The 15,415-nt window shown below is 41.7% G+C and overlaps 1 protein-coding gene across 1 annotated transcript in view; it reads left to right on the top strand.

The window, feature by feature from the left end:
- The window catches only part of LOC108785199 (sodium channel protein type 2 subunit alpha-like), a 167,403-nt gene that overhangs the window by 133,563 nt on the left and 18,425 nt on the right, over positions 1-15,415 (top strand). The window contains exons 23-27 of the mRNA XM_018554236.1: positions 5,442-5,571; positions 7,671-7,825; positions 8,395-8,568; positions 9,650-9,772; positions 13,491-13,772. Of these exons, the coding sequence (XP_018409738.1) occupies positions 5,442-5,571; positions 7,671-7,825; positions 8,395-8,568; positions 9,650-9,772; positions 13,491-13,772 (864 nt within the window). The remainder of the gene's footprint in view (positions 1-5,441; positions 5,572-7,670; positions 7,826-8,394; positions 8,569-9,649; positions 9,773-13,490; positions 13,773-15,415) is intronic.

Here is a 15,415-nt window from a genome sequence, read left to right as displayed (position 1 = left end):
GTAGAATTCTACCTATTATTTTACCTTCTATTGAATTTTTGAATAATTCTCTCATTATTTAGCTCCATATGGTATATCAGTATTGCTATTATAACCCTTTTTCCATCCCACCCATAACCTGCATATATTATACTAACTGAATAAAAAACCTTGGTGAACTGCAATCATTACCAATACTTTGGGGCTTGCAGGGAGGCTCAGGCAATGGGGAGGCATAAATGGCCATAGCAGAAGGAGGTACAAGTTGCTTCCCTGGACTTGCATTCCTCCCTGTTGCCTGTAGCTCCTGGCTGATTACAATCAAGTGCTCAATTTGGCCTGGTAAGTTGACCATATCGGACAGTGCCTAAAGTTTTTTTTAACTTTAATCTTGTATAAATACATTGTCCTTGCAATAAGGCAAAAATAGGTGTAGGTAACCTTTAATTTAGTTACCCTGGCACTGGTGCAGCTCTCCCATGCTCTCTTTATACAATTATGTTGTTTCCCAGGAACACTTTTGGGTCTATTTATAGAAAGATAAAAAAAATCACTGTGCTAATGTATCAGCATTCGTGCAAAAGTCGTGTAGCGCTCCCTGAGGCGGTCCCTGTTGTAGACCTCCAAATGTAGGGAGGTCTGAAAATCCGGTGCCAGTTACTTTAAGGACTTTTTAGATGCTTTATTAAAGAACAGCCGGATTGGGAGAGGGGGCTTCAGACATTCATAGACAATAGATTCAAGACTCACCAATCCCTTCCAGCTTCCACAGTGCAGGAATACTGTAGTTGCGCAGCGGTTGACACTGTGTAATGGAGCAAAATCTGAATAGAGGTTATGCATGAGATCTTCAATAGGAGAGATGCCAGACTTGTTCCTGAGGTCCTGACACCTCCAGTTCCCCTTCCCAGATATTTCCAGACCCCACCTGGGTCCACATGTGGCCTCCTCCAGGCTTGAGGCCTAGTCAGCTTCTCCTAACTTGTACATCCCACACCAATCTAGGCCTGGGGCAAACTGCCCTGAGCATATGGCGAATCCTGAGTATTTATGCACTTCCTCAGCATGCACCACTGGCCATGAAACTCCCAGTGATTGACTGGTGAGGCATAGACACTCCTAATGTTCCCCTATTGGCTGCCCCACTACAGATAGGTGCAATCACCTAATAGTTGCCCCACCTAACCCCTACCCTGAACCGGCCTTAACTCCGCCAGTTCAGCGGTGTGACGCAGAGTATAAAGATCAGTAACAACGCACAGTACAGAAGTCAGTGGTGCAATGCAGAATACAGCTGTGTGACGCACAATACACCAGTCAGCAATGTGACGCGCAGTGCAGAGGTCAGCAATGTGATGCGCAGTGCAGAGGTCAGCAATGTGACAGGCAGTGCAGAGGTCAGTAATGTGATGCGCAGTACAGAGGTCAGGGTGTGACGCACAGTACAGAGATCAGGGTGTGACGCACAGTACAGAGGTCAGTACACAGTACAGAGGTCAGCGGTCAGAATGTAACGCAGTGCAGAGGTCACAAAGAAAGTACAGGGACTTACAGTTGCTTTGACCTCTTCTTCTCCTGGTAATGGTGGGGGAGCAGCGAGGTGTCCTGCAAGTCCAGCCGCCTCCAGGGGTGCTCTCTCTCCCACGCAGCAGAAGCTGGCCAACTGCGGTTCGGCAGTCTTCCTCTCCCACCAATGGCAGCTGAGGTGGGCGGAGGAAACCGCTGTGGCTGCCGAGGAGCCCAATCAAAGAGGTCACAGACAATGGCAGTGGAGCTTCTTGTTCGCTTCTCCCCGCCGCCGCAGTCTTAAAGTCAGAGCAGTCTTAAAGAGGCCACCCTCCCAGTCCACATCTTTCGGACGTTATTAATCTGAGTTGCCCCACTCAGTATACCCGTTGCTTGCGGTCATATTGAGTGGGGCACTAAAATTAATAACGTGCTGGATTAGTCTGACCCAGGGGCAGACTGGTCCCGGGGGCAGGGTGGCAATTGCCCCCCAAGCCTCTCTGATACCTTTGCAAACGCCCCCCACTGCCACCGTAAGCATTTAATCTCTCCCTTCTCAGCCGCTCTGCAGCAGCCAAAAGGGGAGAGATTAGGTGCTTGCAGCGGTGGGGGGCATTTGCAAAGATATCAGAGAGGCGCAGACTCTGCTCTAATCACATTCACACCGCTGAGCGAACCCTCCCTCTTCTCCCGACCGCTGCAGCTTCAGCTCCACGAAGCGGGCACTCAGAGGTCTTCGGCGATCACACCTGTCAGCGTTCCCTCTCTCTCCTCATGGCCACTGCAGCTTCAGAGCGGCCTGGAGGAGAGAAGAGAGAGCGATAATGGGTGTGATCAGAGCCGCCTCTCTGAGTGGAGCTGAAGCTGCAGCGGCCGGGAGAAGAGAGAGGGAGCGCAGAGAGCTAGATACGGCTCTGGATGTACCACTACCGCCACGGCAAGCATTCACTTCTGTTCTCTCTTCTCCTTCTTGGCCGCTGTAGCTGCAGCGGCCGAGAAAGAGAAGAGAGAACAGAAGCTTTTTGCTTTGGTTGCACTTACTGTATATGCTCCCCAGTCTATGATTTTCCTTTATGGATCCTGAAGCTACACCCCATTCCCTATTTGTTTGCATTAATCCTGCACTTGCAGTCCAGTCCTTGCTCTGCACTGATGCCTAAATCTCCTTGTCAGTCCTTGTGCTATTTATTTGTCCCTTCAGGCACCTGTTCCTGCTCTGTATATTAACTATGCTTCCTTCACCAGGTTTCTGCACTATTTTATCTTATGGAATCCAATCCTTGTTCTGTTGTTAGCACTATACGTTTTGATCACTCACAAGCCAGTGCAGAGGCCTCACCCATATTATATTATTATTTTACTTGAATTGTTTTAGGTTATTTACTCTTCTGGTCAATTGTTCTTGGCCTGTTGTTTTAGGCTATTTTCTCTTAGGATTTAATACTATGGTACTTTACATTCACCCTGCGAAAGACAATTTAATATCAGAAATTAAAACTTTGCATATCATAAATACATTAGGGGTATTATTTTCTGATACATTTGCACAGTGATTTTGTTTTCTAAATATACCCCTTAGTGTCATAATTCAGGAAAAAAAAAATAACGTTTGTCAAATTATATAAATATATTAGTATATATAATATAATTAAAACATTATGTTAAAGAAGAACTCCAGTCTTTTTATTAACCCATACAGTGGGGCTACCCGTGCACTGCAAGGGTTAAGTGCTTGTTTGTGTCTAGGTGCTAAAATAGCAAAAATATACTCACCCGAAGCTCTGAGCCGGCCAGCTGCCACAGCACTCCTTAGAGCCCATCTTTCCATCCCTGCAGCATTGGAATCTTCCACAGCATCCTCATGTCTATACACAGTGTATAGACATTGGTGATTTATGGGACCTTAGATCTCTGCAGTGGAGGGGGAGAGAAGTTAGAAGGACTGGTCTTAGAAGAAGCCGGCTCAGAGCTTTGGATGAGTATAAATGTGTTATCTTTGAGTTTAGATACAAACGAGCACTTAATAAAAAGATCCTGGAGTACTTCTTTAATGGGTTCTAGAAAGTGTAATATAATTTGGAAAGGTTTGCTGGAGAGTCTGTGCAAGCCACAAATATTAAAGTCATCTGAAGGTGAAAAAAGCATTTAAATTGATAACTTGCTGAAATAATCTGCACTGATTATGATCTAATAAGCATTCAATGAGGGATTTTACCTCTATAATATTTTAACATTTCTTATTCTAACTATCTTCTGTGCTTTGCAGTCATGCCATTTTCTGCTAGAGATCAGTAGTCCTGCTTGCTGCCACAATATGTGACACAAACTTGCTCCCTAGTAAAGACTTGTATTTAATATAAAGAGGACAGCAGCGGTGTATCCCTTCCCAGGGCAAGGAAAATAAACAACTGTCACTTTTTTGCAAATGGATAAAAAAACGTTTGCATAGGTATTGTAGGATTATTATTTCAAGAGGTATAAGGTAAGCTCTGCTCTGTCTAATGCTTGAATAGAGGTCTAAAAAGCTAGAGGTAAATCTGATTAAATCAGATCAATTAATAATTTAAAGCGAATCTGTGCTACCCCTTGCAGAGCAAAGCAACAGGTTCACTTATTATCCCAGCCTCTGGAGGTGCCTAAAGTTACCTTTACTCCCATTAAGTGAGCTAAGGTCAGCAATACTTATTTGGGGAAGCATTCGACTCACTCCTTTTCCTTGATATGACATTTCTGGTGCTTTACAATGGGTTGCACATGCACCCGAAACTTTCGAATGGGGATGGGATTTGAGTGATCAGCTCCAATTCAGTCACAAAGTGCTTCTTCTCTTTACTCTTGCATCTGATTGAATCGTTGGGGAAGGTAAGTATAAGCACATATGACACTTTTTGAGCAATCTATGCACATTTCAGAATAATTAAAACAGGGATTTTATAAATGTTATAATTTATTTTTTATATTTTAGACTATTTGGGAGCTATGTGAAATGGTACTCCCCAAATGATGAAACCTTGACCCAGGTGCCCAGCCACTCTGCCAGTTCCACCACAATGAGCATAATCATTCAATAGATCATTAAATATACATACAACATTGCACTTTAACTGACATTTAATTTTACTGTAGGTAAATTAAAGCAGATGACACTCCCTACCAGCATCTCTTTATGCGATCTGATGTAGTCCTGTTGGGACAAAGAAGCTTTGGTGGTTCTTGCATTAATGTGGAGGATATAAAATGAAAAAAGAAAGCTCCAGTATGGAGGTATAGTAAAATTCAGTGAGTGTAAAAGCAAAGCTGCATTGATAGTGGATGGTTAATATCAATAGTACACCTGGATTATAGTAGTATACTTGAAAATCATATGGCAAATTTAGTATGCATTAGTTACTTGTATCAAAGAATGCAAAAAAAGTGAGCTTGACAAAGGAAATACATGGCACACATATGTGTATCTGACAAAATGAGTCACTAATACTGTGTTGCTGCTTTCTTAGCACAGTATGTATTTAAGACCAGAATGTGCCAAGACCACTGGCAGTTATGTTATCAGCTTTTAGCAAATATTATAACCGCCAAGTTGACATAAACTGTTGCTTAAAAAGAGATCTTTGAAGACCAAGTTGTCTACATGCAGCTTTGGTTTAACACTTCTGAATCTTCTGTACTTTACTATTGGCAGCTTTCAATTTTTATTTTTCCCACATTAGACACATTTGCAAAATTGCACCAGAAACCACCTTCCTGAATAAAGACAAGATCAGTACGAAAAGTGATGCACTTTAACCTGCAGTGATTAATCAGATGTCAGTTTTTAGCAGTTTAGTCAGTTATCTAAAAAACTGATGTGTGATTGGTTGATTTGGGTAACTCGTTGCTCTTGGCACTGTGTCATTAGAGCGTGTGCTTCAATATCAAACACTCTAATTGTATTTTACCGTTTGACTTCCTTACAGAAAGTAAAACTTTCCAGCTCCTCAGAGGCTAGCACGATAGACATCAGACCACCAGGAATGGAAGGAGAAGATGATTTCTTGGGTTATGACTATGAGGAGACACTTTATCCAGAGCCATGCTTCACAGATGGTATGTTCCCTTCCCATTGCCAATGTTACTGAGTTTTGTAAATACTGAATATTGTTAAATAGAAAACATGTTGTGCTGCTGGTGATAAGCCAGGCATAGTGTGTTATTCACCAGCATCACTGGCAATGATGTACCAAAATTGTTTAAGTGCAAATCCCAAGTGTCAATGTGACATCTTTTGTGCACCCTCAATTTAACAAACTTTGAGTTTATTTAAGTGGGTTTTTGTATCTTTACATTTTGAAATCTATTTATGCAAACTAGAGATGCACCGAGTACCGATATTTTTTTGTCGATAATTAGCGATACCGGAAGCCCCATTAAGAAAGCCAGGCTGCATGTAATGACTCGCCACCTGGCTTCCTGATTAGCAGGGAAGCCGTCTCCATGCTTCTCGTCACTAGGTAACGAGAAGCACGGAGCCGGCTTTCTGGCCAATCAGGAAGCTGGGCGTCATTTAATGACTCATGCTCGGCTTTCCGATACCAGAAGCCCAAGTATAAGGCTAGGTATTGGAGCATTTGGGCGAGTATGAGTACTCGCCCAAATACTCGGCACCGATACTGATACTAGTATTGGTATCGGTGCATCCCTAATGCAAACAATATGGCAACTGTTCTGATTTAATTCCCATGTATATTGATATTATCATTATGCCACAAAGTAGCATACTAATATGTCTGACATCTAATCCTTTCTCCTTTACCAGACCTTGGAAGGGCAAATTTTACAAAGGGGGTGTAGGGAGAAGCAGACACACAAGGGCAGATTAGTTAAGATACATTCATGACCTTTTTTTATTACATTTTCTGCCTTGGTCAGAAACAACATTACAAAAGGTCAGTTGAAAGGTCAGGATTTTGCTGGGTTCCCTTTTGGCATTATATATCTCTTGGGACTCCAGTGTATTCCTGCTATATGACCAGCCACTATTTTAGTAGCCCTAATATAACATCATTGAAAGATCCAGAAGGGATATCCTGATAACAACTGTTGCAGATGTGCAGACCTGAAAACAAACACAGAGGTTCTTTAAAATATATTAGTTGTTTTTATAACAAAGTCCTATGCGCCATTGCCCACCTCAGCTATGGCATAAACCTCAGATAAAGATTTTATGTGGTCTGTCATTTTGATCATAGAGGGAGCCACTGGATTCTGAATGACTATGGCTGCAGCTGCTGACCATGAAAGTAGCTAGTAGCAGTAACTTACATTTAACTAGACTTGTTCTGTAAAGTTGAAAACATTCCACTACTCATGCAAGTGGCTTAAATACATCTCAGGAACATACTCCAGGATGTAATGCATATATAATGCGGTTTTTACATCTGTACCCCAGCCATCTGACAACAATTTACATATTTAGACATGTCGATGTTTGAATTGCATGTCTAAAGATGTGAATTGTTGTCAAATCGCTTCATGGCACTCCATTGATTGGATTCTGAAGACATAACAGGTTAGCTTCTGAAACTTTCACACTTTCCATTTTCTTGGACAATCAACCTCTTCCTTGACACAAGACAGTCATTTGAGCACAACAATTCATGTGTATTACTGGTGGAATGTCTTCAACATAACAGAACATGTCCAAGTGAATTTGGCTTACATTACTAGCGTGAACAGATATTATTAACAATAACAATGCATATGCTTAGTATTATCCACAATATGAAATGTATGAGTTAGTATCAAAATTCCACTACAATAACTATGTGATTTCACACCCTTAAGCGACAACCATAACTAGAAGCTCCATGTCATGTGATGTGCAAAGTTCTGGCATCTTCGTGGTGGACACACAGTTTGGATTAAGACTTAGTACATGTTCACTTTGATTTATATGCTGGAAATGTTTGATTCATAAACTGCTTTATGCAACCCCAAAGTTAGCTGCTTTGGAAATATTTTTAGAGCCTTTGTGTTAACATACTTTTAGAGCACAGTCATAAGAATTGTCAACATTTTGAAAACAATCTACAAAGTAAAAGCTGCCGCAACTGCGCTATTCAGGCTATGGTCTTCCTAGGGGCAGGAAAAACCCTTGTTAGCAGTGTTAATTGATTACTTGCCAGCTCCTTTTCTTCTGTCCCCAGGATGCGTGGAGAAATTTGCATGCTGCCGTATCAACATTGAAGAGGGGAAAGGAAAAACCTGGTGGAACCTCAGGAAAACCTGCTACCTTATTGTGGAGCACAGCTGGTTTGAATCATTTATAATCCTCATGATTCTTCTTAGCAGCGGGGCCTTGGTGAGAACAACGCACTTAGTGTTTCACTACGCCAACCTAATCAGACTTGTTTAATTCTCTCTTGTACTGTTGTTTTTTTTTTTTTTTAAATGGAGGTGAATAGTTAGGGAATTACATATCAGCGAGCATTTACCAGCATCAAGGCAATACAGAGAAGGTCTGACAAAGGGGAAATGGGTACAAGCCCCCGGGTTACTCTGATTTATAGAAATGACAGCTGGCAATGGGGATTACTGTATGGACCACATAGAAAGATTTATTCAGTCATTCAGATTGGAGAGAAGTTTTACTGTGATTGACTCCCTGCTCCTAGCCTCCTACTCCTCACTTAATTTTTGTTGTGCAGCTCACTGTCAATCATTTTTCATGTAGTTAAATTAATAGCGTTTGGATCAATTCAGTGGAATTAATTAAGCAAATAACTAGGCTACGGACTAAATTGTGGATTTTTATATTTTCTTGCAATCACCTTTAAATATAATTATATATAAAGGTGGATTTTGATGTCCAAATTTAAAATATGGAGTTGGTTCATAGCTAACACCCTTTTTTAACCTTATTTTTTTCAGGCTTTTGAGGATATAAATATTGAGAAGCATAAAACTATCAAGACTGTGTTGGAGTATGCTGACAAAGTCTTCACCTATGTCTTTATAGCAGAAATGCTTTTGAAATGGGTAGCCTATGGATTCGCCACATATTTCACTAATGCCTGGTGCTGGTTGGATTTTCTGATTGTAGATGTACGTACTCCTGTTTATTTCTGTGTGAAAAGAAATCATACAATGTTCAGGAAACCCTAAAGCAAACTAAAACTCATTTTGGCTAATTTACTTAAGGCAAATGGGCTGCCCACTGTGCAAGGGAAATTACAGGAAAGTGAAGGTTTCCTTAGCTTAGTGAATGTAGAGAAATTTCACTTTGCAAAGAGTACCCAAATATGTGCATGGAAAATTTAAAAAAAAAACATTATTTTGGCTTGCACATCATTGGATGATGACAGTCAGCAGAGCTCCACTTCATTCATTAAGCTAATGGGAAACGTTCTGTGCAAAGTGTCGATTCCCTTGCAGAGTGAACAGCCTATTTGCCTTTAGCATATCAATCCTACTGTTAAGAAAAATCACCCGCTATATGCTGAGTTTTGGGTCACAGGAGGACATTAGTATATGTCTTCCTATGACCCTAAAGAGAACTATAGCAAAAATAGATTGGCTTTTGTTCTCTTTTAATGCAACCCACGTTAACATGTGTGTGTTAAACTTACTACAAAAGGACTGGCATGGTGCGAATAGGCCCTAATACGATTTACAATCTTTCATTCTACCCGAAAAAAATCAAAATATCTGACTTTTATTTATCTTTACTGTGCAGTAGGAATGATGAATATTGAATTTCAATGACGTGGCGTTGAGTGGCGTTGGTTGCTGCTGATAGTGCTTGTGGGGTGCTTTGCGGCGCATGCGGTGGGATGAGTGGCTGTGTTAGAGCTGTGCTGTCAGCGGCTCTCTGTCCATTTTCGCCCAGCCCACTGACCTCCATGGTTGTCAGGAGGTTGGTGAATGAAAGCCTGGGACACTCAGCTCCCTGGCAACTGATGACATCAGTGACCTGGGCAGAAGGCCAGACAGACAGTTACACGTTGCTAAGAGCTCTTAGGAACCTGGGATGCTGTGGTCACCCGTCTGCTGCTCCCCACACACCCCTATTGAGATGCCACCTGAGGAGATTCCCTGATTATACAATACAGCCATTGATATACTACTATGTAATAGATGTCCTCTAGTTTAGATCAATGAATAATTGTCTTTTTTTTTTTTTAAGATATCTTTGGTTAGCCTTGTAGCCAATGCTTTGGGGTACTCCGAGTTAGGAGCGATAAAGTCACTTAGAACCCTGCGAGCACTGAGACCCCTGAGGGCCCTCTCAAGGTTTGAAGGGATGAGGGTAAGTTTACATTTTAAAATTACATACTGAATTATTTTCAATGTCTTTTAAATGTATTTATAAATAAATAATGAATTAATATTCACCCCCCTTGCTGCAAAACTCTAACACAAACTTCAGTGTGAACAATGTGTGAAGTCACAGAATGAGTGTGACATATAAATATTAAATTATTATGACATATAAATGATCTGACATATATAATTGTTTTAGTAAGGCCCCAGAGATTATCAGAGATCATGTCTAAACAAACCAGACCAGGAAGACCAAGTAGCTCTTATAACAAGTATAGAAGCCCCTTTCAGGTTTAGACTACACAAAAATATTTAACTAGAACATCCTCTGAAGTATTGCTAAGTCTATTATTCAATGTAGTACAATCACCTCTGTGCCTGGCAAAGGCCATCCACTAAAATTCAGCGAACAGTTAAAGGCACCATTAGACATAAAGTGACCAATGGGCCAATGCTAATTATTGCAGATACACTCAGAATGTAAATACTGGGCAGTGGGAATCTCTAAGAATCTCACATTCCACTTCCTACTAAAACGACTGTTATTTACAATTACAGAATGTAAAGCTAAGGAGGTTATTCACAAAGGAGCCGAATGATTCAGCCGTAGCTTCGGCTGATCCCTCGGCTCTTTTCGGCCGCCTATTCATGATTGCCGTACAGCAGCCAAAGGCGGATGAGCGGCTTAAGAATATGCTCCGGCTCGACTGAGCCGAAGTGACACCCGAACCTCCCCGCAAATGACGGCCGGGCGGAGCCAGCCGTAATGTCATGGTGGGCTCCACCCAGTTTTAATGACAAAGCAGCGTCCCCAAATGACCTGGGGACCCTGAACTGTCCTTAAACAATAACGACTGGGCGGAGGCGGCCGTGGCGTCATGGCCGTCTCCGCCCTGTTTTTATTCATTGGCCAGGACCTGCTAGAAGACTTTAGCCAGTGCCGACCAATAGGAAACAATGGGACGGAGCTAGCTGTCACTGCTAGCTCCGCCCAATTGTTTTTTTTTCTTTTTAAACAAATCTTCATTTTTTCATTTTTAAATTTTTCATATTTGCCTTGAGATGCTACCAGTAACTTCACTTCCTTTTGCGGGTTAACAACGTTAAGCTACTGCCTCACAATTATCAGCAGCGCTGTCAATTTGCCCTATGTGCACCTTCAGTTGACTCTTGGGCAGCCTCTCAGGTTTGAGGATACCTCCTACTCACTTAATAGGCAGCCAAACCCATCTGAAGAAGTATGCATGGCTTGCTGACATTGCTGCTTTTTGTTGTGAGGCAGTGGCATAGGGTTGTCAACCTGCAACAGGATCTCGACATAAGAAACATTGCAGTAGATGCCCAAAAAATGATTTGTTAAGAAAATGGTATGCAGTGGAGCATGATGCCAATCATACTAAAAAGTAGATTTAGGCTTTATAAACACTATTGCAAAATTTTGAAATATGCTATTTAAAAAAATAATAATACCTGAAGAAGGTCCTTGTTTAGAAACTTCCTGTTTTTCCTAAATTTTAGGGTGACAACTCAGTGGCCCTGTTTCCCTGCTGTTCTCCTGCATTGTCACCCTGTTACACACGCTCTCTTGATGGAGACTGCCAGTAGGAATGTTCAGATATCAAGTACCGCACTCGGTACATGTACAGATACTTTTCCAGCGCAAAGACTACACAAGAGAAAAGTTCAAAAGTTAGGAGGCAGCTGTCATTTTTAAGGCGCATACAGGGCTCCTGAGATTTGTACATCTCTGTTTTAATGTATGATTTTTTTTAATAAATATATATTAGGGATGCACCAATACCATTTTTTCAAGTACAAGTACTGATACTTGTCCAAGTCCTCACAGATACCAATTACTGATAATTTTTTGTTGTCATGTTACAGTTTTTCTAAAACAACACAGACTAATGATTTCAGGACAGTGGAAGAGCGCCAGAGCCAGGTCCCATCTGCAACCTCTGCAACCCTGGTAGATCTCGTGAAAATGCCAAGTATTGGCACTGGTATCTGAACTGATATCTGAACATCCCTAGTGAACACAACTAGTGATGAGTGAACTGGTCTGGGTTCATTTCGATTGGATGTTTTCTCTAGCATCCTAGCAACAAATGACCCTGTGCAGCTCAGCCACCTGTCAGCCAATGATGTTGTGTGGGCAAAGCTTCATTTCTTGCTAAGACACAGATGGAGGTTCAGTAGGTGGGCCAACTGGCCAAATTGTTTGTCAGTTCTGGCTACAGGAGATCAGCATCACTGAGATACAATAAAGGATGAAAGAAAGTGAAACATTGTGCTGCAGCAAACCAAATAACATTCATTTAGGGTTTACATGTACTTTATGGAATTCTTGTTATAAGAAACTTGCATACGCTGGCACTGTTAAACCCCATTTTTGGAAAATGCTTGCTTCCCGGCCTGACAATCCAATGATGTCACTGTTTTCTGACCCCCTGACCAGGAACAAGTATGCAAATCAGGACTTATAACTTCATTCATAAGCTGGATGCTAGTTCTGTATCGGTTACTAAATTTACTGATACTAAAGCATGGCAGGAAGCTATCATTTTCAAAAGGAGGTTCACATTTTTCCTTCATGGCCATTGTCCTTTAAAAAACTAGAAGGCAACATTATGACAATAGTATCAGGGTTATTGACAAAAGGGTGAAGAGTTTGGAGAAGACAGGAGAAGTGAACAATCTAGGACAAAATAGCTGATTTGGAAAAATGCTCCAATTCAGCTCACTTTCCAGTTCAGCTATGTTGTCCTAGATTGTTCACTTCTCCTTCCTTCTCCAAACTCTTCACCCTTTTGTCAATAACCCTGTATATTGTATTAGGTTAGGGGTTCCAAAGCCTTCTAAACAAAGGGTCATTTCATTGTTCCTCAGACTTTAGGGGGCACTGGTAGTAAAAAAAATGCCCCGTCATCAGTGATCAGTGGGAGTAAACAATGTTTCAGGCATAGTGGTCAGTGGAAGTAAGAAAACGCCCCAGTTGATGGTCAGTGGTAGTAGAAAAATGACCTTGTGGTCAGTGGGAGGTGAAATAATGCCCCAGCATTGGTGTCAGTGTAAGGAATAATGCCCCATCATTTGTATGTTGTGGAAGGAAAAGTACCCCAAGGACTGCATATAGGCAAACATAGGACTGAATGAGGCCCATGAGCCACAGTTTGGAGACCACTGTATAAGATATAATTCGAACATTTTAAATGGCTTATTATAACACTGAACTGTAATTTTTGTAGAACACAAAGTAAGAAATGCAGTAGCACAAGAAAATATCTATGGAAGCTACCATGTAGGGCAAAGTGGCTGTTTTTGTAAAGGACACCCCCCCAAACTGAGAGTCAGTCATGGCGTGGGAGTGCTGATAAGGTACCATTGGTCCCACACCACTACTGCTTTTCAGTTTGCATGAGAAATTATTTGTCCTCAAACAATATTTGGCATAGGAATGTGCACGACTTTGTGTTTAATCAGTGTGTGCAAAAAATGTTTTTAGCAAGTTGTCATTTTGACATACAAAAGTTTGCACTTTTGGTTTAGTGTATCAGCTTTGAATCAAAGGTCCAATTTTCTTTGAATTAGAGTGTACCTTTAATTACAAAAATCTGCTGCGGCTTTGGAAAGTCAGTCTTCTTTGAACCTTTAATGCCATGTTTTATACATCATTGTTTTATTACCCTTTCTTGACTTTTCAGGTGGTTGTGAATGCTTTGATTGGTGCCATACCTTCCATCATGAACGTGCTTCTAGTCTGCCTTATATTCTGGCTGATTTTTAGCATAATGGGAGTGAACCTGTTTGCTGGAAAATATTATTACTGTGTTAATATTACATCTGGTCTCATGTTCCCTATAAGTGAAGTTAACAACTACAGTGATTGCATTCAGCTCAGTAACATCACAAAAGCTGCCCGCTGGAGGAATGTCAAAGTAAACTTTGATAATGTGGGAGCAGGATATCTTGCTTTACTTCAAGTGGTAGGTAACAAATGATCCTTTATTTTGTTGACATGTACGTATATGTATGTAAACCCAAGTGATAAACATTTCTTATTTTTCCTTTTTGATTTGTTAAAAATATTACTGTAAGTGTTTTGTTCTATCTGGTGAATATGAGCAAAAAGCATCTGTTCATCCTGCCAGAAATCCAGTGAGCTTGTAACTTCCTGTGTGCTCTGCCTCTGCTGCTCTGCAATCTCCAAATCGATTTTCAGCCCTGGCCAGTTCAGCTCTGTGAACTACAAAATGCCCCTTATGGGTCTATTCACTAAGCTGCCGTAGGCAGCCGAGTGAATGACCGACCTTAAGTGAAGTGAGCCGAACACTGTTCGGCTATTCACTTCAGGCTGGTACGGCTGATTTCAGCCAATATACATCGGCTTGCTTCGCATGGCTTCGGGTCGGCCGAACATGCTCAGCATGTTTGGCCGACCCGAAGTGCAGAAGGAGTTCCGGCAGGCTACTCACTGCTGTTCGGCCTATTCTTATAGATGCCGAACAGCAGTGAGTGAATAGCCGAATGCAGCTGAGCGGCATTCGGCTCGGCTGTTCTGCTCGGTCCCTCAGAGGGACCGAGCAGAACAGAAAAATAATTAAAAAAGTAAATAGAAAACGATTGTGCGGAGCTAGCAGTGACAGCTAGAAACAGCACTGTTTCTCTCCTTGGCGGTCGGGAGCGGGAGACTCCCGGAGTGCCAGGGAGAGTTTGCTGTTTGGAGATCAGTGTCCCTGGTTAGCAAGTAACCAGGGACACTGATCTCTCTGCAAGTGGCCGGATCCAGGCGTAAGATCACGGCTGGCTCTGCCCAGCTGTCAGAAGCAGGCTGTCGGCCAGCTTCGGCTTTCAGCGCGGCTCAGCCGAGACGAGGCATATGCGTTCGGCTCGACTGAGCCGCTCGGCCACGTTCGGGAGCTGTACGGGCTATAGTGAATAGCCCGTACAGCACCCCTTCAGTTCTATCGAACCGAAGGGGTCCTGGGGCCGAAGCTAGCCGATGGATCGCCCGAAGCTACGGCTAGATCCTTCGGCTGCTTCGTGAATAGACCGCTTAGTGTTATAGAAATATAGGGAAAAAGCCTGAAATAAAAAAACTAATACAGCTACCACATCTAAGGAGCCATATATTACATTTTTGTTCTTGTGTTTAAATACACGTGAAAGTAAATTACAACTCTAGGGTTTGCAGATATAGGGTTTACTGATAGGCCAGCTGGCTTAGGGGCCAAGCTTCTGCTTTTCCTTATTTTCCACCTAAATGCTCATAATACAGAATAAAGTAGATTTTTTTCACATGCCATTTTTTGTTTAACTGTCTAGTCAGCTTTAAAAATGGAAAAAGGAAAAATTTACCCAATTGCTTAAAAAATTGAGCACTGCGATTGAATATCCTATAAACATTCCAGGTTGCTTGTTCATCTTTTTTATTTTCACAAGCTAATTGCTTTTTAAAGGGAACTTGCACATACTGTTGGCCTGGCCAGAGCTAATTAATCTAAATCTCCCTTTATATCACCTCTGTATAAAGCTTTGTGGAAGTCTAAATAGCTTTGGGGACTTGGGCTAATTATGGTTCAGTGTTAATTATCTAATTTAGTAATGTAAATACAGTAACTACATAAGT

The sequence above is a fragment of the Nanorana parkeri genome, unplaced genomic scaffold, assembly GCF_000935625.1.
Source record: "Nanorana parkeri isolate BGI_ZX_2015 unplaced genomic scaffold, ASM93562v1 scaffold149, whole genome shotgun sequence".
Classification (NCBI taxonomy): domain Eukaryota; kingdom Metazoa; phylum Chordata; class Amphibia; order Anura; family Dicroglossidae; genus Nanorana; species Nanorana parkeri.
This window is presented reverse-complemented; position numbering and strand designations above follow the sequence as displayed.